General features: G+C 42.8%; 1 protein-coding gene across 2 annotated transcripts in view; it reads left to right on the plus strand.

The window, feature by feature from the left end:
- Positions 1-27,241, plus strand: part of GPR137B (G protein-coupled receptor 137B) — a 75,182-nt gene that overhangs the window by 37,367 nt on the left and 10,574 nt on the right. The window contains exons 5-6 of one of the 2 annotated variants that reach the window (XM_030198074.1): positions 377-599; positions 4,644-4,793. In XM_030198074.1, coding sequence (XP_030053934.1) covers positions 377-599; positions 4,644-4,793 — 373 coding nt within the window. The remainder of the gene's footprint in view (positions 1-376; positions 600-4,643; positions 4,794-27,241) is intronic. The other variant, XM_030198075.1, reaches the window with a different exon arrangement.

Here is a 27,241-nt window from a genome sequence, read left to right on the forward strand (position 1 = left end):
CTGTGATTTAATCTCATAGTGTACCACATAAAACTCCACTCTGTTCACAAAAACTGTTATGTGGCAGAATTTGATGCTCCCAGGTCAAAATGCTCTGCACCTCATGACACTGTGTGCCAGGAGACTGAGCATGAGACACTCAAAGTTGCACAACCACTCACGTGATGTTTGTGCTCAGAAAATTTTATGCCACCTCAGCACCTCACATTTCCTGGCTTGCATTTTCCATGCCAAAATTGGAACTCCTTCAGAAATCTATGCATGCTCTCAATGCCATATATTTTTCATATCTGTTATGTGGATAATTATTTAGTATTACAATTCTAAAAATACCCGATAATTCTAAATGTGTCTTTGTTTGCTTTTCTGGTTTCAGATTACCCCTTTATCTGGTCTTCTTCTTTATCAGCTTGGTCTTCCTGGTGGTGAATTTCACGTGTGCGGTCCTAGTGCGAATGGATCCTTCACAGACAAAAATCATAGTTTCAGTCCGAGTTGCTATTAATGACACCTTATTCGTTCTGTGTGCAATATCGCTCTCCATTTGCCTGTATAAGATCTCAAAAATGTCTTTGGCAAACATTTATTTGGAATCCAAGGTAACTGCATTTTATATTAATTGTTTTGTAACATAACATTTTGCTCTTTGGTTGGGGGGAGGGAAGATGTTGTGTTATTATTTAAAAGTGGCTAATAACAGTGAGCTTAGTAGTCAGATGCTGTCAGCAGGTCACATATGAGGCCCCTCATTTGTGTACTAGATCCTTCCAGATTAATCATGTCAAAATGGTTTCCAGACTCGCAGTTCATGTGGCACATGCACTGTCATGGGGACATTTCCTGGTTCATTTTTTGCATCAGACCTTCTGCTTCCCAGTCCAGGCAGAATTCCCAGCCCCCAGGGAGAGGGAATTTTTTTTTTTGTTACATTTGTACCCCGCACTTTCCCACTCATGGCAGGCTCAATGCGGCCATGAGAGTCATTATTTAAATAATGTCTTTGGATGGATTTTATGTTGTTTTCCAGTCTCTTCTTGGCATGTGCTTTCTGTGATAATGTAGAGGAGTGTGATAATGTACAAATCCTTTCTTCGTTCTGCAGACTTTGATGTCTGCCCTGCCAGGTGGAATATCAAAGCAATTGCTCCTTGTCCCCTGATCCTCCCACTCTCTAGCAGGTAAAAATGTAGGGCATGACCAGGTAGCTCTTATATTTCATCTGCATTGTAACACATCAATGATGGTATTCACTCCACAACACTCCTGAGAGGACTTACAAAAGAACATGTCCCCTCTGGAAAGTAAGGATGCCTCCCATAACTCTCTGTGAGGGTGGAAAAGAGATTGGGATGGTCAGACGAGGAACCTGGAGGAATTTTGTTATTTCAGAACTTTTCTGTACCCTTAAATATAGGTGCACTGTGGGAAGTCTCACCCATTGAAGCAGTGCAGGTGTGCATCTGGGAATGGGTGGAGAGGAGGGAGGGAGCTTGTGGTGGGACTGAGTTAAATTTTTGGCTGTCTTTTTAGGATGTATATATTCTACAGCTGTACAATATATAATGTGTGTATGCTCCAGAAACGCAGGCAAAATTGAGCTAAATATAAGGGAAGGGGAAGGGAATGGGACTTGATATACTGCCTTTCTGTGGTTTTTGGAACTACATTCAAGACGGTTTACATAGTACATACAGGCATTTATTTGTACCTGGGGCGATGGAAGGTTAAGTGACATTCCCAGAGTCACAAGGAGCTGCACTAACCACTAGGCTACTCCTCCACTCTATAAAAGTGTCTCAATATCGAGCGGGGAAGTGAGGAGAGCGGGAGAAGGGGGATGGGGCAGGAGTATTATGTGTTATGCTTTCACAGTTAACTTCAGAAATCTATTTATTTTATTTTAAATTTGAGCCTGGCAAATGCATAAATTTGGCTTCCTATGAAAAGGCATTCTGGGGGAGGAGTCAAAGGTTAACCAAACAGCATTGATGTTCAACATTATCCAGTTATGTGTATCTGTTTAAGTAGAACCACTTAAGTATCCTTGCTAAGGGCTACATTTACTGAACAGTGCTACTGTGTTATGCCGTTTTATACAATGAGACCTATTTACTAATAATTGTGCATTAATGGCCTTAGCATGCAGTAACATGGTAATACACTTTAGTAAACCTAGCCAGGATAAATGTGGCTGAAAATCTTCTGAAAGATAACCAGATAAGTTATCTCACTTTGTATTTGAAGGTAAGCCTCTCTCTTTCTGTTTTTCTATTTGTTTTCCTCTCTTCCCTTATGTTTTATTTTCTCTTTTTTCCCTATCTCCCCATTCTCCTTCTTCTACTTTGCTCCCAGTGCCTCACCTTTTCACTGCTGGAACCGAAAATGGGTGTCTCGATGAGGTGGCAGCAGGATTTTATAAATCGTTACATACATCTCAGGGGTCAGTTCTCACAGTCGGGCGCTTAAGCCCACAACGCAACAATACCACAAAAAAATATCTCAGGAATGCTTAAAGATATGCTTGCACTATTGAACCAAAAGTAGGGGAAGTACAAGCACACATCGGTGCTGTTCCTTCTGCACCTTTAAATATGAGCCTTTCAAAAACTGTTTGCATTTAAATTTTTGAAATATTTAAGCGCAGAACAACAAGCACAAATGTGTGCTTCCAGTTTCGGTTTTGCTCTGACCCTCACCCGTTTGTTTCTCACTGTCTTCGCTTAAAACTTGCACAGGCTTCTTTGCTTGCACAACAAGACTGCCTTCAGTTTAATGTAACAAACTAACAAGAAATCTTCTCCTGAAAACCTTTAATACTACCCCTGAGCCGGCGTTAAGTCCAGCATTTGCTTCTGGGCATTGCAGCGCTTCCATGTAAGCATTGAGAAGGAATACTAGTGACATCATTTACATCTATTTAAATACAATTGCAATACAATTTGCAGCCATCTTTGGTGCGTACTTTAACACTGGCATTCGAGCCCTCTGAGCGTTCAGACACCGGACTACCCCAAAACCACCCAGATATTCTCAACCCGCAACTCTGGAAAAGTGCCCACGGCCAACTTGAAAAAGCCGCCCAACCCCGCGGGATTACCGCAGCATTGACAACCCTGATTCAGAATGATTTAACCCAGTTAAGTCACAGTGAACAGGCAATTCCTGGATTTTCAGTGGCACTTTAACTGCACAGTGCTGCTGATATTCAGTACGGGACTGTCCAGGGGTGGAATGGGGGGTAGCGCTGATATTTACCCATTTACTCCCAGATCCTATTAAGGTCCACCAAAGTTGGGTGTCCAGGACAGATGCACGCACAAATCAGTTAGTTACTAAAGCATTAGCAATCAATAATTGGAGTCGATTGGCAACAATTTTCATTGTGTGGGCCTGTCATCTTTTGCAGGTTTAAGATTGTTGCACAGGATTTGCTCTTTTTTTTTTAAAGAAAAAGATCTAATCCATGCTTTTGTGACCTCAGGGGTTGATTATTTTAACACTTTATATTGTGGCTTGCCAAATATCAATTAAAAAGGCTCCAGCTCATGCAAAATATGGTGGCTGTGTTATTGAAAAATAAAAAATCTTTTGATGATATAAACACTTTTTGGCTGACCTACATTGGCTACCTATTGAACAGTGTATTCTTTTTAAGTTGTTATGTTTGGTATTCAGTGCTTTACAAAAATCACACTTCATTGTATCTATAATCAGTTATTAAGCAAATTATTCACAAATAGGAAAGAAAAAGCCTCAGAAATTGCAGGTATTACTTTCAATATTCCTGCTGCATTGAACATTGACTGAAAAAACCTTCCACAAAAAGATTTATTGTTTTTCTCTTTTTAACTTTCTTCAATTTTCAAAACACTCAGATCGTTGGTTATTCGAGCTACTTAGCTTAAGTTTGACAGTTGCAACAGTCTCGCCAGACTCCACCATTTTGCAGTGTACTACAGCTGCTTCAGGAGGAATAACTTTCAGTTGTGCTCCTTGACTCATCTAGTGGTTACTGAGCACTTTTTTGAAAGTGGGCTCACAATCTAGTATTATATTGTACCTGGGGCAATGGAGGGCTAAGTGACTTGCCCTGGGTCACATGGAGCTGCAGAGGGAATTGAACCCAATTCCCCAGGATCTCAACCCACTGCTGACTGTTACGTAGCAGCGGGAATCAAACCCAGTTCCCCAGCCCACTGCACTAACCATTAGGCTACTCCTCCACTCTCTATTGACTTATCGTTGTTGGTGATTATTTTACTGTTCTTTTCTATTTGGTCTTATGTTTTTCTATTGTCTAGAGAAAACTTGGACTACAAAAATGACTCATGACACCCATTTTTAATAGTAAAGTTTATCTTCACAGATAACCTTCTTGTTGCCTTATTGGTGGTGCCAGAAGACTTTCAGGTCACATCTTCTTAGTTTTGTGATTCCAAATCTTCACTTTCATGTTCAGCTGGAGCTGACATCATTAAGCAATGCCTGGGTGCTGTCTGATAATGATGACGTCAGCTCCCTCCACCAAGTGCTGCATTCCATCACTATTGCCTCATAGTTGGGCCATCTTTAAATATTCAACATTCTTCTAGCCATTAGCTTCTTCATGAGGTGTTAAAATGAGTTTTAAATGTTTGTTGCAGGGTTCATCTCTCTGCCAGGTGACGGCTATTGGAGTCACAGTTATACTACTTTACACATCAAGAGCTTGTTACAATCTGGTCATCTTATCACTGTCTGGAGAAACGCATGTCCACTCCTTTGATTATGACTGGTACAATGTATCAGATCAGGTAAATATTTGGTTGTAGCATCCCCTCCACCTTTAGAATTGAAGACTTCAGTTCCCTTTTTGCTCTCTGGATTCCAGCTTGTATATACTTTACCTAACCAAAGAAAGGGTGGAGAACAAATACAATATCCTCATTTGTACTCATTTAAATGACATATGTCATTTAACCCGACTTCCACCAGCACTACTTCCGACGGTGTCTAACCAGCATAGTTTGCACGCCAAACTGTGCAATAGGGTTTCCTACAGATGTATTTTTGGACCCCTGATGCAGGCCATTAGGCCGAAACACAGCCTGTGTTGGGTTCTGCGTCATTTTAATAAAGTTGCTGTTTAATATTTGTACTGTACAGCCCTTTGTTTTGGACATTGTGCTTGTTCTCCATCCTTTCTTTGGTTTGGACCTTTTATGTGGAGATTGTGTCTTCTTTTTGCTTTTTTGTATATACTTGACCTACACATGCAAATTATTACACAGTAGACAATTGACTAAAAAACTTGCAAGAGCTAGATTTATCAGAGTTCCCTAAAATGTTGGCATTCATTATTGCATAAACCTGCGGATTCTATATAGTGCAACTTAAGTTGCATGCGCAAATTCAGTCATATTCTGGATTTGTGCTTGCAACTTAATTAGTTAACAAGCCTGTCAGTGCTGATAATTGCCACTTAAGCAATTATTGGCACTAATTGGCATTAATTAGAATTTACGTGCAGAACTGTCTAAGTGTATTCCATAACGTGATGCGTGAAAATTCTAAGTTGCATAGTTGAAAATGGGCGTGAGCATGGAATGGCCAGATTGTGGACATTTCTAAAATCTAAGCATGTGGTTATAGAATATGCCCGGTCCATGCTTAATTTAGGTGTCAGCAGTTACTGCCAGTGACTAAATTTAGTTGCGCAGACAGGTGCTAGGCACATTCTATAAACCAGTGATGGCGAACCTTTCAGAGACCGAGTGCCCAAACAGCAACCCAAAATCTAATTATTTATCGCAAAGTGCCAACAGGGCAATTTAACTCATGGGCGGGGTCACCACATGACTCCACCCCTATGATGGCCACACCCCTTACACCAGCCATGGCGCATATAAACAGACATTATTGAAAATATTATGCTAGTATAGGAGAAAAAAATAACATGATTTTTTTCATTATAAATAATTTCTGTAAGCTGTTACAGCTCCAGTATACCCAGTGCAAAATAAGACAGCAGATGTAAATTGGACATATTCCAAACACTAAAATAAAAATAAAATTATTTTTTCTACCTTTGTTGTCTGGTGATTTTGTTTTTCTATCCATATTGGTCCTGTTCTCTTAACTCTGTTTCTCCTTTCCATTTATTTCTTTACTTTCCTCCTTTCTTCTTCATTTCTTGCCCTCCATCCATGTGCAGTTTTTCCCCTCCCTCCCAGCGGCAGGCCTCCCACCCAGCACCAGGCCTCCCTCCCTCCCACCACCAGGCCTGCCACCCACCCAGGCCACCTAGCACCAGGCCTCCCACCCAGCACTCCCACCCAGCACTAGGCCTCCCACCCACCCAGCACCAAGCCGGCCTGCCTCCCTCCCACCTAGCAGCAGGCACCAGGCCACCCAGCACCAGGCACCAGGCCTTCCGGCCACTCAGCACTCCCACCAGCAGCAGGCACCAGGCCACCCACCCACCCAGCACCAGGCCGGCCTCCTACCCACCCAGCACCAGGCCACCAACCCAGCACCAGGCCACCAGGCATCCACCAGGCCTCCCACCCACCCAGCACTCCCACCCAGCACCGGGCCTCCCACCCAGCACCAGACCGGCCTGCCTCCCACCCAGCAGCAGGCACCAGGCATTCCTTCCTTCCTTCCACCCACCTGGCACCAGGCCTTCCTCCCTCCTACCCGGCACCAGCCCGCCCAGCCTTCATCCCTCCCTCTGAGCACGAAATTTAAAAGTCTTCCCTTGTCGGAGTTAAGGCGGCGTCAGCAGTAGCAGCGAAAAGCATGTTGCTGGCTCGGCGCGCCTCCTTCAGCCTTCCGTCTCTCAAGCTCTGGTCCCGCCCTCATTTCCTCTTAGGGCGGAATCAGAGTTTGAGAGATGGAAGGCTGAAGGAGGCGCGCCGAGCCAGCAGCACGCTTTTCGCTGCTACTGCTGACGCCGCCTTAACTCGGACAAGGGAAGACTTTTAAATTTCGTGCTCAGAGGGAGGGATGGAGGCTGGGCGGGCTGGTGCCGGGTGGGAGGGAGGAAGGCCTGGTGCCGGGTGGGTGGGAGGGACGACGGAGGGCTGGAACTAGCTGAGGCGATGGCCGGCACGCGTTCCAACAGAGAAGGCGTGCAGGACATCAGACGCACTGAAGCCCTGCAGAGTACAGCGAAGATCAGCTGAGAGGAGCGCGTCTGTGTGGGCCGCGCATGCCGGAGTCTCAGAAGACAGCACTTCTGCAGGCGGGGGTTCGGGTGGAAGAGGCCCGGTGGCAGTGGCGGGTGGGACTGTGGCGCCGGGCCCCCCTCGGGGGGCGGCAGTGGGGGCGGGGCCCAGGGGCGGCCTTGGTCCCGGGCCCGGCCCAGTCTCTCGGCGGCCCTGTAAATAATGGCTAACACCGAAGCAACTCTTGTATGAAGAAGTATTTGGTGCTGGAGATTTGCTTGTGAGTTAGTGCTCAGTTATTGTAGCTCTTCATACTTTGCCCTTGGCCTATTCTTAGCCTCCTTTTTACGCTACTTTTGAAACCTTTCCTGTGCTCTTTGACCTCTTTTCTAACTTCCCTCTCTGTCTGATTCTTTCATTTTTGTCACCATTTATTTATTTTTTAAAAAAGACATTTGTAGTCCAATCTATCCTACTAATCTAGGTGGGTTGTAGTAAAAATGTACACAGTCCGATGAGTAGACAAAATTATAAAAATAAACAAATAGTAAAATAAAACTAAAATAATATATCAAAATTTAAATTCAAATAATATATCAAAATTTAAATTCAAATAATATATCAAAATTTAAATACAAAGGAAAGATGGCCGACAGGTAAGGAGCTCCGCAAACGAGCTCCCGAGGTCCCGAATGGACAAACACACCTAGGCCATCCCAACCGGACCGGAACGGAACGGAGATACACCGAAACAAACTGGCAAATTATTAAACCACGTCGGCTCATCTAAAACAAAACCTGACGCCGATCAGGACCGACTCAGGCACCAGAGACCACAAACAACCTGACCTACCTGAAATATCCCGGGGCCACGTTGTCGCCATATCGGCTGATCCGAATGGGTCCCAACGATCCAAAAGGTAAAGACTGATCTGAACGTGCCAGTGGTCCAGAAAGCAGAGATGAAATTTCTCCTATCGACCCGTTTTCCCAGACAACCACCCCGCACCGGAGCGTGGCACCGAGGGGATCATCACCAGATATCTCTGCCTAGAACTGCTCCGGAACCCGACGCCCCAGAACACAGCGGTGGAAGCCGAGGGCGTACAGCAGAGAAAGAAACATCGAGGGCGTACGGCGGAGGAAAGAACACCGGTGGGGCATCCGACCTGGAGGAGCAAACAATACCGAGCCCACACGTGCACAACCACCTGCAGGTTCCCCTGAGCAAGCAGTCACGGAGGAACTCAACGCCGGGCACGACAAAACACCAAAGGGAAAGGGAAATGGGACTTGATATACCGCCTTTCTGTGGCATTTTGTAACTACATTCAAAGCGGTTTACATATATTCAGGTACTTATTTTGTACCAGGGGCAATGGAGGATTAAGTGACTTGCCCAGAGTCACAAGGAGCTGCAGTGGGAATTGAACTCAGTTCCTCAGGATCAAAGTCCACTGCACTAACCACTAGGCTACTCCTCCACTCCGGGACGGACCGGAGACACATCAGAGCAAACTGGTGAACCATCCCTAGACCAAGCTATCGCCATTTCAGTTGATCCGCGCGTGTCCAAAAGGCCAAATGGCAACAGCGAAGTTTATCCTCCAGACCCGTCTTCCCCAGACGACCGCTCCACGTGGCTAACACTGAGAACCAGAATAAAGGTAATCAGACTCAACGATCCCCGGGGACCTCGCTCGTGGGAGGCTTTAACTGGAGAATAAACGAGCCAGATGAGCTCAGACTTGGTATTTGCATTTTTTTCTCTCTTTTTTTCTTTCTCTTTGCTTCTCATTTGAAACGACTTTCCAAATTGCAGCAGCCATCCCCCGAAACCCTGCTTAACTGGAGGACAAACGATACAGGAGAGCTCAATCTCCGTTTTTGCATTTTTCTTTTTCTCATCCTTCTCCCTGCTCTCCATTTGAAACGACTCTCTGAATGGCAGTAGCCATTCCCTAGAGCCTTGCGATCATTGAAATCGCACCTACACAGGCATTTTCTCCTGGAGCCACCCAACTTTAGCTAGAGACTCTATCTAAACCCAGACAATCTCAGCCAGAAACCCCTCCCTACCCATCTTCAAATCATTGCTCAAAGCCCACCTCTTCAATGTCGCCTTCGGCTCCTAATCACTACACCTTTTCTCAGGAAATCTAAACTACCCCAACTTGACATTTCGTCCTTTAGATTGTAAGCTCTTCTGAGCAGGGACTGTCCTTATTTGTTAATTTGTACAGCGCTGCGTAACCCTAGCAGCGCTCTAGAAATGTTAAGTAGTAGTAGTAGTAGTATCTAAACCCAGGCATTTTCCCTTTTCTTTCTTTCTCCCTGCTCTTCATTTTCAATTGAAACGACTCTCACACAAAAGAGCGTAATACATGAGTAATGCTGATACTGCTGAAACTCACACAAAATTGCTTAATATAGGCTTATATATACTTAGATATGCTTAAAATTGATATTGCTTGATGTTCATACAAGGCTGATTGAGATATGCTTATATATGCTCTATATGCTTATACATGCCTAATATTGACACTGCTTGATGTTCATGCAAAACTGCTTAGACATGCTTAAAATTGATACTGCTTGATGTTCATACAAGGCTGATTAATATATTCTTATACATGCTTAATATTGATACTGCTTGATGTTCACGCAAACTGCTAATATATGCCTATATGTACCTATATATGCTTAATGTTGATACTGCTTGAGGCTCACACAAAAATTTATTCACTAACGCCAACTACCAACAACTACCAAATACAGCCAGCATGAATATCAATAAACTGCTCATGATAATCTACTTCATCCCCCTAATCCATTACGCATGGACCACCCCCAACATAAATAACAATCTACCAACAGCATATAAACCTCACAGACAACCCAATTACAACTCACTAGTCCAAAAGAATAACAACCAACTAAAAGGAAAAACAAACACATACAGCAATAACCAACAGAAAGGGAAGAAAGGACACACCAGAACCAGAAACCAAGAAAACAGACAAATAATAAAAATTAACACAACCATGTCCCAAACTGAACCTTACCGACAAATCCAAATGGGATATGTAAATGCCAGATCAGTAGTAAATAAAACAGAGATCATAACAGATTGGATCACCACAGATAATCTCGACCTCCTATTCATCACTGAAACCTGGATCCATGACCTTAAAGACCCAATAATCTTAGACTTATGTCCACCAGGATACAAAATTACCCATTGGACAAGAAACGGAAAAAGAGGAGGAGGAATAGCCACAATATATAAATCAGAATTCACCATCACAACCACAGCTGAATCCATTCTGCCACAACTCGAAATTGCCTCTGTAAGAATCAATCACCCAAATCTGCAGGACCACCTCAACGCAGTTATACTTTACAGACCACCAGGCAACTGGCAAGATGCCCAAACACACTTCATGGACTTTATTTCGAACACTTGTGTCTCTACCTCAAACCTCATCATACTAGGAGATATTAACCTACACCTTGAAGATCTTACCACAACAAGCACCCAAGAATGCAAAGAGTTCCTGCAACTATGGGATCTTCATGGACCAAACACGCAACCAACCCACATTAAAGGACACACATTAGACATCATCACACACAAATTAGATCACCACTCAAACCTTATACTAATAGATACAAAATGGACACCTACACCGTGGTCAGACCACTACAAAGCATACATCTCCCTCCAATGGAGAACGAAAGACTCACTTAACAAACAAACACGGAAAACCTACACCACGAGAGGAAAATAGACCCGGTTATATTCTGACAACAGATCTACCATAACGGATGGACAATAAAAGCAGACACAATCCAGTTCCTCTTAGAATGGGACAACAGATGCAAATTAATATTAGACAATATTGCCCCAATTCAAACCAGAACCTCACACAGAAAGAACTCAATACCATGGCTCAACAAAGAACTGAAAAAAACTCAAAACACAAGTCAGAAGATTAGAACGCTTGTGGAATAAAAAGAAAGATGAACCCACACTTAACGCTTGGAAACAACTTTGAAGAAAATATAAATATACTATAAGACAAACCAAAAGACTATATTACAAAACTGAAATTGGACCAAACTACAAGGACACATATAAACTCTTCAAACTCGTGAATAAACTACTAGACACCACACCAGTCACAAACAACAGTAAAGACACACCAGGAGCCGACAACCTCGCGAAGTACTTCAAGGAGAAAATCGAACAACTGCGACTTAAAATACCTGTCAGCCCCATTGAATATGATGTACTCCTAGACTGCCTAGACCCAGACCCTGGAGAATACTCAGCAGATAGAAGACCGAATTCAAGATACTATCAGAAGATCTCATCTCTCAAATGCTTAAAAGATTTGCCAAATCTCATTGCAAACTAGACATATGCCCAAACAACCTTATGACATCAGTCCCTCAACAATTTATAACAGACCTGACGAAACACGTGAACTTTATGTTACAAAATGGACTCTTCCTGAAGGAGAAAGGAAACATCCTACTCACCCCCATACCCAAAGATGCAAAAAAAAATGCTAGTGAACTAACCAACTATAGACCAGTAGCATCCATTCCCTTAATAACCAAAATAACAGAAGGGATGGTGACCAAACAACTCACTAATTATCTAAACAAGTTCTCAATACTACACAACTCCCAGTCAGGATTTTGTTCTAACCACAGTACTGAAACAGTACTAGTTATGCTCATGACTAATTTCAAACAAATGATTGCAACCGGCAAGAACATACTACTTCTACAATTCGACCTGTCTAGCGCCTTTGACATGGTTGATCATGGAATTCTACTACACATCCTCGAATACTTCGGAATCGGAAGTAACGTTCTCAATTGGTTCAAGGGGTTCCTAACCACATGCTCATATCAAGTGACATCAAATTCAATTACATCTGCCACATGGACACCTGAATGCGGAGTTCCACAGGGATCCCCCCTTTCACTAACCTTATTCAACCTTCGCCAAACTGCTATCAAACAAAAACCTCAACCCATACATATACGCTGATGACGTAACGATCTAAATCCCATTTAAACAAGACTTAAAGGAAATTTCAAACGACATCAACCAAAGTCTACATATTATGCATTCATAGGCAGATGCATTCCAGCTGAAACTTAATGCAGAAAAAACCCAATGTCTAATACTCACCTCTCAACACAACTCATAAGTACATAAGTACATAAGTAATGCCATACTGGGAAAAGACCAAGGGTCCATCGAGCCCAGCATCTTGTCCACGACAGCGGCCAATCCAGGCCAAGGGCACCTGGCAAGCTTCCCAAACGTACAAACATTCTATACATGTTATTCCTGGGATTTTGGATTTTTCCAAGTCCGTTTAGTAGCGGTTTATGGACTTGTCCTTTAGGAAACCGTCCAACCCCTTTTTAAACTCTGCTAAGCTAACCGCCTTCACCACATTTTCCGGCAATGAATTCCAGAGTTTAATTACACGTTGGGTGAAGAAAAATTTTCTCCGATTTGTTTTAAATTTACTACACTGTAGTTTAATCGCATGCCCCCTAGTCCTAGTATTTTTGGAAAGCGTGAACAGACACTTCACATCCACCTGTTCCACTCCACTCATTATTTTATATACCTCTATCATGTCTCCCCTCAGCCGTCTCTTCTCCAAGCTGAATAGCCCTAGCCTCCTTAGTCTTTCTTCATAGGGAAGTTGTCCCATTTCCGCTATCATTTTAGTCGCCCTTCGCTGCACCTTTTCCAATTCTACTATATCTTTCTTGAGATGCGGCGACCAGAATTGAACACAATACTCAAGGTGCGGTCACACCATGGAGCGATACAACGGCATTATAACATCCTCACACCTGTTTTCCATACCTTTCCTAATAATACCCAACATTCTATTCGCTTTCCTAGCCGCAGCAGCACACTGAGCAGAAGGTTTCAGTGTGTTATCGACGACAACACCCAGATCCCTTTCTTGGTCCATAACTCCTAACGTGGAACCTTGCATGACGTAGCTATAATTCGGGTTCTTTTTTCCCACATGCATCACCTTGCACTTGCTCACATTAAACGTCATCTGCCATTTAGCCGCCCAGTCTCCCAGTCTCGTAAGGTCCTCTTGTAATTTTTCACAATCCTGTCGCGAATTAATGACTTTGAATAACTTTGTGTCATCAGCAAATTTAATTACCTCGCTAGTTACTCCCATCTCTAAATCATTTATAAATATATTAAAAAGCAGCGGTACTAGCACAGACCCCTGAGGAACCCCACTAACTACCCTTCTCCATTGTGAATACTGCCCATTTAACCCCACTCTCTGTTTCCTATCCTTCAACCAGTTTTTAATCCACAATAGGACATTTCCTCCTATCCCATGACCCTCCAATTTCCTCTGTAGCCTTTCATGAGGTACCTTGTCAAACGCCTTTTGAAAATCCAGATACACAATATCAACCGGCTCCCCTTTGTCCACATGTTTGTTTACTCCTTCAAAGAATTGAAGTAAACTGGTCAGGCAAGATTTCCCCACACAAAAGCCGTGCTGACTCGGTCTCAGTAATCCATGTCCTCGGATGTGCTCTGTAATTTTGTTTTTAATAATAGCCTCTACCATATTCCCCGGCACCGACGTCAGACTCACCGGTCTATAATTTCCCGGATCTCCCCTGGAGCCTTTTTTAAAAATGGGTGTTACATTGGCCACCCTCCAATCTTCCGGTACCACGCTCGATTTTAAGGATAAGTTGCATATCACTAGCAGTAGCTCCGCAAGCTCATTTTTCAGTTCTATCAGTACTCTAGGATGAATACCATCCGGTCCAGGAGATTTGCTACTCTTCAGTTTGCCGAAGTGCCCCATTACGTCCTCCAGGTTTACCGTGAAGTCAGTAAGTTTCTCCGACTCGTCCGCTTGAAATACCATTTCCGACACCGGTATCCCACCCAAATCTTCATCGGTGAAGACCGAAGCAAAGAATTCAATCAGTCTCTCCGCTACGTCTTTGTCTTCCTTGATCGCCCCTTTTACCCCTCGGTCATCCAGCGGCCCAACCGATTCTTTTGCCGGCTTCCTGCTTTTAATATACCGAAAAAAAATGTTACTATGTTTTTTTGCCTCTAATGCTATCTTTTTTTCGTAATCCCTCTTGGCCTTCTTTATCTGCGCCTTGCATTTGCTTTGACACTCCTTATGCTGCTTTTTGTTATTTTCAGACGGTTCCTTCTTCCATTTTCTGAACAAATTTGCCACCATCAACACACCAAAACTAACCTACCAATCTCGGACACCCTAAAAATTCTTGGAGGTACCATTGATCGGCACCTAACACTAGAAAATCACGCGAAAAACACAACCAAAAAGATGTTCCACTCAATGTGGAAATTAAAAAGAGTAAGACCATTCTTCCCAAGGACCGTCTTCCATAATTTGGTTCAATCAGTCATCTAGATTATTGTAATGCACTTTACGCTGGCTGCAAAGAGCAAATACTCAAAAAACTCCAGACAGCCCAGAACACTGCAGCTAGACTCATATTCGGGAAATCAAAATATGAAAGTGCTAAACCCCTACGAGAGAAACTACACTGGCTCCTACTCAAAGAACGCATCGCGTTCAAGGTGTGCACCCTAGTTCACAAAATTATCCATGGTGATGCCCCAGCCTACATGTCAGACCTGATAGACCTACCACCCAGGAATGCTAAAAAATAATCTCGCACATTCCTTAATCTTCATTTCCCCAACTGTAAAGGTCTAAAATATAAACTAACGCATGCATCAACCTTTTCCTATATGAGCACACAATTCTGGAACGCACTGCCGCGCAACCTAAAAACGACCTACGAACTAACCAGCTTCCGCAAACTACTGAAGACTCATTTCTTCAACAAGACATATCACTAAGATCATCACATGTGAAATCCCCCACATGTACCCAGAATTATCTTAAAATGTTTTCTTGTTATTTCAATATTATGCTTTATCATTATCATGTAACCCAAAATCCTTCTGTAATACCAATTGTCTATTCTCTTCTCATTTCCACTATTCATGATGTATTGTAAGCCACATTGAGCCTGCAAAGAGGTGGGAAAATGTGGGATACAAATGCAACAAATAAATAAATAAATAAATAAAAATCTAAAATTCAATCTCAAATAAAATCAATAATGAGTTTCCAAATCATCAAAATCTAAGTCACATATTCAATATTGTGTTTCCAAATCAGCATGTGCTCACTTCATTCAGCATACAGGAAAGGCTTGCTCAAATAGAAAGGTCTTAAGCTGCTTCCTGAACTGTAACAGTGACTCAGTGCTTCGCAATTCAAGAGGCAGAGTTCCACAAGCAGGCACCTTTCATGTAGAAAATGGACGCACGATAGATATCTAATCTGACCTGTTTAAGAGAAGGGATATCAAGTAATAATTTTTCTCCAGGTAGGAAATAATTAGAGCAGTAAATTCTAAAAGAGGACGCAAGGGCAAGAGAACCAACATTGTTCAAAGCTTTATGTATGAGACATAATACTTTAAATTTCACCAGCCATTGTACTGGCAGACAATGAAGATCTAGCAGAATTAGAAAAAGGTATGGAGGGAGGATGGAAGGAAAATTGTAGATTAGAGGAGGACATAGATGGACCATTGGTCTGACCCAATATGGCTATTCTTATGTTCTTATGACATCACATCAAAAGTAAGGGCGACAAAAATGATAAGGGGGTGGGATGACTTCCCTATGAGGAAAGGCTAAAGCGGCTAGTGCTCTTCAGCTTGGCGAAGAGACAGCTGAGGGGAGATATGATAGAGGTATATAAAATACTGAGTGGTGGAATGGGTAGACATGAATTGCTTGTTTACTCTTTCCAAAAATACTAGGACTAGGGGGCACATAAAGAATGTACTAAGTAATACAATGAAAATGAATCGCAGAAAATATTTCTTCACTCAACGAGTAATTAAACGCTGGAATTTGTTAGAGAATGTGGTAAAAGCAGTTAGCTTAGCAGGGTTTAAAAAGGTTTGGATAATTTCCTAAAAGAAAAGTCTATAAGCCATTATTAAGATGGACTTGGGAAAATTCACTGCATATTCTAGGATAAGCAGCATAAAATCTGTTTTACTGTTCTGGGATCTTGGCCTGGATTGGCCACTGTTGAAAACAGGATATTGGGCTTGATGGACCTTCAGTCTGTCCGAATATGTCAACGCTTATGTTCTTATGTTAAGATTTTTCAAAATAGGGGTAATGTGTTCTATATGGAGAAGATCAGAAATCAAGCGAGCTGCTGTTTCTCTCCTCCCTCCCTCCCTCCCTCCTCTTACTTTTATGTAATTTTCTAATATAAAAGGTTAGTTGCCTTTGATATAGCTCCTTTGTCTTGTCCATTGCTGTTCTACATCCTTCAGATGTTCCCATCCCGCTAACTGTTCCTTGGAAATTCCCCCATCCTGGCAAAGTTAGTTCCTTTGAAATCCAGGACCTTCAATCTCGAATGAGCCCTCTCTTCTGTTTTAATATTGAACCATACCATACCATACCATACGATGATCACTAGATGCCAAATGGTCTGCCACCTTGACTTCAGAAACGTACTTTCCATTTGTAAGCACCAGGTCCAGAATAGCTCCAACCCGCATTGGTTCCGTTACCCACTGCTGGAACAATTCTTCCTGTAGGGAATCTAAGATCTCTTTGCTTCTAGATGACCCCGCAGCCGGGACACTCCAATCAACATCCGGCATATTGAAGTCACCTATCAGTAGTACTTCCCTTTCCTAGCTATCTTGCAGATGTCTTCAATTAAGTCCCTGTCCATTTCCTCCGACTGTGAGGGTGGTCTATATATCACTCCGATATAGATACATTTTCCTTTCCCTCTTTCCAGTTTAACCCACAGCGCTTCTTCCATACCCCACATGTCCTGCAGTTCTGTCACTTGGATATCATTCTTAGCATATAATGCCATACCTCCACCCTTTTTTCCTACTCTGTCCTTCCTGAGTAGATTATAGCCAGGTATAGCAACATCTCAGTCATGGTTCGCCGTGAACCACGTTTCCATGACTGCCATTAAATTTAAGTCTGCTTCCATCATTGTAGCCTCAAGATCTAGAAGTTTGTTTCCCATACTAAGGGCATTGGTATATAAGGCTCTCCAGATTTTACTCTTTTTATTCTCTTCTATAGATGCATTAGATGTCCTACCTTCCCAAGTTTAAAGCCCTCTTTAGTACTTTAGCCAGCCTGTTTCTGAAGACACTCCTTCCCTTCCTTGACAGATGGACACCATCACTGCTCAGTACCTCTTGCAAAATCATCCCATGGTCTATGAAACCAAAGCACTCTCGTCGGCATCAACCATGCAGCCACGCATTTATCTCCAAGATGCGAGCTTCTCTCATTCGACCTTTACCTTCGACAGGGAGGATTGATGAGAAAACTGCCTGTGCACCTAGATACTTCACCCTCTGACCCAAAGCCACGAAGTCTCGTATGCTATGTTCAGTAGGATATTTAGCTGTTTCATTTGTACCAACAGGGATTAGTAGCATAGGAGCATGGTTTGTAGGCTTGATGAGCCTAGGCAATCTTTCCACAATATCGCGAATCTTGGCACCAGGAAGACAGCACACCTCTCTGGACAACATATCTGGCCGGCAGATGGGCGCTTCGGTACCCCTGAGAAGTGAATCTTAATTTTGGTAAATTAATTTACCAAAAATGAGGAATATACAAAAAATACAAATACAACAAGGTTATCAAGTATATACAATTCCATTCCATTAACGTTAAACAAGGAGGCTAGTAATCCATATAAAACATATAAACATCCAAAGTGCGTTGCCATACAGAACATAAGAGATAATGCAATAAAAAGCTTGAATGTGGAACAATGGGATGGGAATATATGAAACAAGGGAATGTAGTTAAAAATACTGCAGCAGACTGCAATGTCAAAGGATGGGGCTTGAAAATGCAAATCCTGGGATATGGTTGTGACATGATGTTGCAAACCATGCCAATAGCGCTTGATGATGCATTTAATTTGAAACGCACAGTCAGAATATGGTAAAAAAAACAAACTAGAGAGGTCTCCTTTGTGCATGCAGACGGTTGCAACAGGAATGACTTCTGGGCATAAAGCACTCATTTATACGCTTTGTTTATATGTCTGGGATATCCTCTTTCCTCAAATCTTCTCCACATATCTTCTGCCCTACATTTATATTCAGTCCTGTACACACACATTGCAACCTTAGAAATTGGCTGATAGGTATATTATTCCTCAGATGTCTAGGCTGGAAGCTGTCATATTGCAGAAGATTATTACGATCAGTACTTTTCTGATAAATAGTAGTGGAGAACCTGGAGCCTTTCAATATGACCATCATATTCAAAAATAGTAAGGCCTGGTGATGTTTTGTAGATGTGAATGGCAAATTGGGATTGCAGATATTCAACCACAATAAAAAAAATCCTCAAATTATTGCTCTATACCAGTCTAGGCAGCAAGAAAATTATCTATGTATTTCTTCCAAAAATATATATTTTGAAAATGACTAGAGGTATATAGAAACTTATCCTCAAAGTGAGGTACAAAAGGCAAGCAATCTTGGGAGCTATCGTTGCTCCCTTTGCTGTAACTTTTATTTGCATGTATAAATGATGGTTAAACACAAAATAATTTTTGTTTACAGCGTTTCTACATGCAAATAAAAGGAACATTGATGGGAGCAATTTTGTGACATGGACATGCTCCCTCTTTTTGTTTCCCGAGGCAGTTACCCCAGCGTTCATATCAAGCCCAGTTTCTAAGGCTAATTTCTGCTCATCAGAGTCGTAACTTTGTCTTTTTGTACTACTGACACAAGCCTAGTGCCGAAATATGGCCGTGTTGAGTCTTCTGTGCCATGGATTGACATTTATTACAGACTCCTCTTGTTGGACAACCATCTGTTTTAAATCAAGACTGAATGGTGTGATCTACAGTCTCTCCATCATCTGTTGTCTTTCCTCACTCCTCATGCATGTTTTGTCATTGTTTGGACCATATCCTCCTCCTTTTTGTCTGTATCTTTAATAATTATCCCCAATTGCCTTACATTGTTCCCACTCATGAAGCTGAAGACCCCATTGCATCATCTGGACTGTGAGGGTGGAGACTTCTGAGTAGCTGAGGAACAGTATTCCTTAGAGCTCGTGCTTTGCTCCAACTATGAACTGAATATCTGAGCTAATGCTTTATGCAATACAAAAGGAAAAGATATTTCTCAACAATAAAGAAATATAAAGATAATGTACAAAACCCTATAAGCCCTCAAGTATGGGAGAGGATTCATTAGGAAAATGAGGTTAGGGTGGTGGACTTTGGTCCTGGGGAACTGAGGAACTGAGTTTGATTCCCACTTCGGGCACAGGCAGCTCCTTGTGACTCTGGGCAAGTCACTTAACCCTCCATTGCCCCATGTAAGCCGCATTGAGCGTGCCATGAGTGGGAAAGTGCGGGGTACAAATGTAATTAAAAAAAAAAGCAAATTTAAGGAAACATATTACAAAATCTAAGCATTCCCCCACAGAGTAATATATTTCCAGAACTACTTTCACCAGATCTTATATTTGCTTACTTCATATATTTCTCACTGTCTCACCCTATCCAGATTTCTATTGTCCAAGAAAGCTTTTAGTTGCTTGGAATCATAGAAAATGTAGTGATTGCTCATATAGAGGGGCATAATCGAATGTCTGTATTTTGGCGGCGGTGCAACAGCTGGCTGGAACCGTATTATCGAAAAAGATGGCTGGCCATCTTTTTTTTCGATAATACGGTTTAGCCCGGCCAAATGCCAGAGTTCACCGGGTTTGAGATCACCGGTTTTGTTTTTCAGCGATAATGGAAAAAAATGCCGGCCATCTCAAACCCGGTGAAATCCAAGGCATTTGGTCATGGGAGGAGCCAGCGTTTGTAGTGCACTGGTCCCCCTCACATGCCAGGACACCAACTGGGCACCCTAGGGGGCACTTCTAAAAATGTTTAAAAAAATACACAAATAGCTCCCAGGTGCATAGCTCGCTTACCTTGGGTGCTGAGCCCCCCCCCAAATCCCCCCCAAACCCACTCCCCGTAACTCTACACCATTACCATAGCCCTTATGGGTGAAGGGGGGCACCTACATGTGGGTACAGTGGGTTTTGGGGGGGGTTTGGAGGGCTCAACACTTAGCACTACAAGTATAACAGGTAGGGGGGGGATGGACCTGGGTCTGCCTGCCTGAAGTGCACTGCACCCATTAAAAACTGCTCCAAGGACTTGCATACTGCTGTCAGGGAGCTGGGTATAACATTTGAGGCTGGCATAGAGGCTGGCAAAAAAGTTTTTTATTTTTATTTTTTTTTAGTGTGAGAGGGGGTTGGTGACCACTGGGGGAGTATGGGGAGGTCATCCCTCATTCCCTTCGGTGGTCATCTGGTCAATTGGGGCACCTTTTTGAGGCTTGGTCGTGAAAATTAAAGGACCAAGTAAACCCGGCGAAATACTGATTAACGCCGCTTTTTTTCCATTATCCACAAAAGCCGGCCATCTGGTAGCCACGCCCATGCTCACCCATGTCCCGCCTTCGCTTTGCCGCCGACACCCCCCCTTGAGCTTTTGCCGGTGCGGCGACGGGAAAGCAGCGATTGTGTAAACAACGCCACTTTCAATTATACCGATTTTGCCACTTTTGCGAGATCGCCAGCCATCTCCCGATTTATGGCGGAAGATCGCCGGCGATCACTTTCGAAAATAAGCCTGATAGTTAACCAAACGCTTACAGGGAAAATGCAAAAAGTAGCTTCAAGAATTAAAACTTTTTGGCACATTGTCAAAATCTGCTTCCTCTTTTCTTGTGTATCCAGACCACATATCAGGAAAAATCCACACTTTCGACCCCTTAAACAACTTCTCTGGTTCCTAAAATAAAGTCTCAGTATTCAATCTCTATCTGGCTTGAGGACAAAAGTCATTAGAAGAGTAGATGTCAATCCTCTTCGTTAGATGTTTCCAATAATTGAGTGACATTCAAACTGTCCTCTGATACATCCATCTCTAGGGCCAGAGCATGTCTTCTCAGGTGGAAAATAAACTTGGGAGGTTGGTGGCATTGCCTCCTTAGGCACCTCTAAAATCTACATAGTTCATAGTTTAATTATATACTGCCTCATACAAAAAGGTCTAAGCAGTTTACAGTACAATTTACATAGCTATGAAAAGAACTCATAATTTTTAGGACAGCAAACCACACATAAAAGCTTATTTACAACTAAACCTCATCAGGAAGCCCTTTATGGTTATCCGGAATCCAGAGTTGCGACCCGAAGCATACTTCCTAATGAATTGATGTGCTCTTTTCTGACCACTGACAGGTCATTTATGACCTAAGAACTGCATAGCTATAAGGCTCAAACTTTTCTATACTTTTGCTGAGGGCTGAATCTTTCTGAAAGCCTTGACTTCAGCATTCTGTGTAATACAGCAGCAATTTTGCTGAGAGCTGTGAAAAGCTGTGTATCCGAGGTCACTCTGACTCTTAAGAGCATTATTCCATCTTCCCTGACAGAGTCGGTGCCACTGAGACTACTCCACAAGGTTTGAAGGCGGAGAAGTGTTGAGGATCTAGATAACACTTTGATAAGCCCTGGGTACTAGAAAATTCCTATAACAAAATGGTGTCTATAATCCTCTGTAAAAGAAAACTTGAACCTATTTTAAGAAGCTGAATTTCATAAACATTGAGATAGTAGGTGCCATCTTATGTAAACAATAGAGTGACACAGAAATTAGCTGATTTAACATAAAATTTAGCTGAACTTGCAAGTTGGGAAGGGGGGATTGGTGCTCAGTCCAGTGTATATAAGGCACTATGGTACTGAAGCTAGTCGGGTCAGATGTTCTTCAGAGAGTACGTATTTGCAGCTGTGGGCCCCGTATTCCCTCTTGTAACAAATTGCTACTGTCTCATTGCCTTACTATAGCCTGATTTTCCTTGCTATCTGTTACCTGTCTTACCACTTTATTATAGCCTGATTTTCTTTGCTATTTGTTACCTGCCACATTGCTTTATCTGATCGTTTTGTTGTTATCTATATTGGAATAAAGACTATCCTTTTGGAAGGAACATAGCTTCTGTCCTTTATCTTGGGGTGGACGTAAGGAAATAGAAACCCTGTTGCCTCACCTGTCCAAACAATTATATTTCTTATGGTAAGTAGAAATATCAGAGTAATAATTCCCACATAATTACAGCCCTCTCTGAGACTAGGTTTTCAGAGGGGGCCATATAAGAACACTAAAAACACTAAACAGCTCCAAGGGTGTTATAATAGGTGAATGGGGAAAATTGAAACATGGAAATATAGAATTAATGAATGCAAATAAAGACCATTTGGCTTATCAAGTCTGCCCATCCACACCATCTACTCTCTCTTTCACTCCCTTAGAGATCCTATGTGCTTGTCCCAAGCTTTCTTGAATTCAGATCAGTTTTCGTCTTCACCACATCAACCAGGAGGTTGTTCTATGAATTCACTACCCTTTCTGTGAAGAAGTATTCTTTAGGTTACTTCTGAGTCTATCCTCTTTCACTTTCATCTTATGCCCCCTCATTCCTAAGCTTCCTTTCAGTTGAAAGAGACTCGCCTCCTTTGCATTTATGCCATTTAAGTATTTAAATGTCACTCTCATATCTCTCCTCTCCCTCCTTTCTGCCAAAGCATACATATTGAGATCTTTAAGTCATAGGCGTAGTTTGACTGTTTCATTTGGGGGGGCAAAGAATGGGCGGAGCATATTAGCATATCATTTGCATATATATATATGCAAATGAATATGCTAATGTGGAGGAAGGAATTGAAATTTACAGGCAAAATATCACAGATGCACATTTCAAAAAGCTGACACATTTCAATTAATAAATTATGAATAAAATACTTTTATCTACCTTTGTTGTCTGATCATTTAGTTTTTCTATTCGCTTTGGTCCCAGTGTCTTCTGTTTTATGCAGTGTCTTCTTTCCAGTAGGCTTCCCTCTGCTCCCCACCCCTTGCAGTCCCATCCATCTCTTGCTCCTTCCTTCTGCTCCCCACCCCTCGCAGTCCCATCCATCTCTTGCTCCTTCCTTCTGCTCCCCACCCCTCCCAGTCCCATCCATCTTCTGTTCCTTCCCTCTGCTCACCATCCCTCCGTCCCATCCATCTTCTGCTCCTTCCCTCTGCTGTGCCTGACCTCTCCCAATCCCATCCATCTCCTGGTCCATCCCTCTGCTCCCCACCCCTCCCAGTACCATCCATCTTCCCTCTGCTCCCCCCCCCCCCGCGAGGTCCAAGATGGTGACTCCGTTTACCCCCTCTCTTCCTCCCTCCCTCCGGCGCAGGCAACAGTCTTCAGCTTTTTCAGCGTTCCTGGCAGCGGTAGCGATGTACACGCTGCCTTCGGTCTGTCCCGGAAGCCTTCTCTTCAAGTTCCTGTTCCCACCTATGCGGGAACAGGAACTTGAAGAGAAGGCTTCAGGGCAGAGCCGAAGGCAGCATGTACAACGCTACCGCTGCCAGGAACGCTGGAAAAGACTGCTGCCTGTGGCGGAGGGAGGGAGGGAGGGAGGAAGAGAGAGGGGTAGACGGACACGCTCCTCTCCGTCCGCTACTCCGCTTGGCTTCCCTGCCCTCTCTGTCTGCGTCCCGCCTTCCTCTGACGTCAGAGGAAGGCGGGACGCAGACAGAGAGAGCAGGGAAGCCAAGCGGATGGAGAGGAGCGCGTGCGTGCATGTGTTTTTTTTTTTTTTAACTAATGGCGCGGCGGCGCCTCGTCGTCGTTTGGGGGGGCATTGCCCCCCCTGCCCCCCCCAGTCTACGCCTATGCTTTAAGTCTGTCCCCATACGCTTTATGATGAAGACCACTGACCATTGTAGTAGCCGCCCTCTGGACTGACTCTATCCTGAATATATCTTTTTGAAGGTGCGGTCTCCAGAATTGTTCACAATATTCTAAATGAGGTCTCACCAGATTCTTATACAGGTGCATCATCACCTGCTTTTTCCTACTGGCCAGTCCTCTCCCTATGCACCCAAGCATCCTTCTAACTTTCATCATCACCTTTTCTACCTGTTTGGCCACCTTAAGATCATCACATACAATCACATCCAAGTCCCACTTCTCTTTCATGCATAAAAGCTCTTCACCCCCTAAACAGTACCATTCCCTCAAGTTTTTAGAGTCCAGATGCTTGACCCTAATATTTTAGCATTAAATCTTAGCTGCCAATTCCAGACCAAGCTTCGCAAGGTCCTTTCTCATTTTATCCACACCATCAAGGGTGTCTATCCTACTGCAGATTTTGGTATCATCCACAAAAGGCAAACCATACCAGACAGTCCTTCAGCAATATCGCTTACAAAAATGTGAAAAAGAACCGGCCCAAGAACTGAATTGCGGCACACCACTGATAACATCCTTTTCCTCAGAGTGAGCTTCATTTACTGCTACCCTCTGTCGCTTTCCACTCAACCAGTTCCTAACCCAATCAGGGCCTATTCTGAGGGAACAAATGTAATTGTCTGGCAAAAATTTCCAACTTCTCAACCTTATTAGCCAGCACAGATAAACTATGTGTTGATGCCTTTCCCTACTTCTGGGTGCTCTGTACAGTTTGAGTAAATTCTCCAATCTTCCACATAATATCTGACCCATAGCCTCTTGAAAGGATAATTGAGTCTTACAATCTTTTAAAGCAATATCGATATCATTCTTATATCCTGAAAAAACTCTCTCCAGTCTAGTAATGGCATCTCAGATAGAATCCAAGCTTAAACATGCAGGCTTAACCAAATGTGTTATTGGAGATGTAGTACCAGCCCCGCACTAGAGCTAGAATATAGTAGACTAGCATCTGCACTTACCATAATGGACTGCTCTCTTGGGTCACTTCTTACTGTAGAAGGTATGGCCAGGAAAGATATGAGGTTGGATATCCAACCTCATATCTTTCCTGGCTGTTGTTACAACCAGTTTGGCAGATGTTTCAGGCTGTCAAATAAACCCGTCTTGTGGCCGCTCCCAGCAGCTGTGCTCCTCTCGTGGTTGTCGAGAATTTGAAACTCAATTGCTCTACTAGTGCAGGGGGTGGTAGTCACTTCCCAGTCCTACGAGATACACCAGACCCCTATGGCAAACTTGCTTCACAACCAGTAACGCTTCCAGAGGGTAACGCTAACGGAACTACAAAATTGTCTGTTGATGAAGATACCAAAATAGGAGCCTCCGTGGGAAAGACTCTTGTTTTTTTCTTTGTGTTTCACTATTTCAGGTAGAGGAGTGTGGTAGCCGTGTTAGTCCACTCTTAAGGTTATCAATAGAAATCAAACAAAATAAAACATGGAAAAGAAAATAAGATGATACCTTTTTTATTGGACATAACTTAATACATTTCTTGATTAGCTTTCGAAGGTTGCCCTTCTTCGTCAGTCGGAAATAAGCAAATGTGCTAGCTGACAGTGTATATAAGTGAAAACATTCAAGCATTACTATGACAGTCTGACAGGGTGGGAGGATGGGGGTGGGTAGGAGGTATGCATGGGGACATCAAAGCATATCATACAAACCATACAAGAACGTAAGACCTTTGAAGTCAGAATGATTGAATATTTTAACACCCAACAGAAAGGACTTAACAAGGATCTGGGGTTCCTAGCCCATTATAAACCATAAAGCTGTATGTCTCTGTTGATCACCCCACCCCTCACCTATCCACACCCACCCTGTTCGAATATCAATGATATGCTTTGATGTCCCCATGCATACCTCCTACCCACCCCCATCCTCCCACCCTGTCAGACTGTCATAGTAATGCTTGAATATTTTCACTTATATACACTGTCAACTAGCACATTTGCTTATTTCCGATCTGACGAAGAAGGGCAACCTTCGAAAGCTAATCAAGAAATGTATTAAGTTATGTCCAATAAAAAAGGTATCATCTTATTTTCTTCTCCATGTTTTATTTTGTTTGATTTCTATTGATAAACTATTTCAGGTAAAAGAGACAGCAAAAGTGGAACACTGGAGGAGCTCAGACTCAGTGTTTCTCTATGGGGACCCCATCTTGGATCCTTTCCATACACTGCCAGGTTTTAGTGAAGCTTTTTCTAGTATACCTGCACCAAGTTTGAAGCAAATTACATGACTCTCTGAATGCCAGACCCCCATACTAGCTCTAATATCTGATGCCTTAACAATGCTATGAGTTTATCTTATTGGGCAGACTGGATGGACCATACAGATCTTTATCTGCTGTCATCTACTATGTTACTATGTAATTTAGAAAAACATGTGATCCTTGAGTCTTTTGACCCCTTCTTTTCTTTATTGGTTAGTGATATCTTTTAAGTTTGAACAACCTTATTGATGACAAATCCATGCGATTACATCCAAGAATATGATTGTACAGCTATTCATGTATGAAATTATATGCAATAAAAATGATAATGCCATCTGCCATCAAACGTTTAACAATTTTTATCCCCACCCCACCCCTATTTTGTAAGATTGTAACAGTTTCAATGTTGACGATATTCAACCCTACAGCAATGATGAATTCTAAGCAACAACAGGCATAGCAAAAAATTTGTAAGTCATCCCATTAAGCTATGTCCCCAATCCCCTTTCCCTGCTCCTCAGTGGGCAGTTCATCCCTTCTTCCCCCCACCACCCTGAATAGGAAATATTTATGTGTCCACGGTTTATGGATGACATACCAGGGTTTGCTGGTCCAAGCATTATCTAACAAAGTCTGTTGTCCCTCTAAAAACTCTGTTATCCTCTCACCCTCCCTATCCTATCCCAATCCGTTTTGAGCCAAAAAAGCCAATCTCCTTACTCTTGCCAAGAAGAGACTTTGAGGGACCCCTCTTCTCTAACCCTCAAACTCACTATGTGACAGTAACTAGTCTCCCCCCTATCCCGCCTCATCTAAGAGTGTTATGTCCCTCAACAATGTAACAAAATTCAGAATTCAACAACAT

The sequence above is a fragment of the Microcaecilia unicolor genome, chromosome 3, assembly GCF_901765095.1.
Source record: "Microcaecilia unicolor chromosome 3, aMicUni1.1, whole genome shotgun sequence".
Classification (NCBI taxonomy): domain Eukaryota; kingdom Metazoa; phylum Chordata; class Amphibia; order Gymnophiona; family Siphonopidae; genus Microcaecilia; species Microcaecilia unicolor.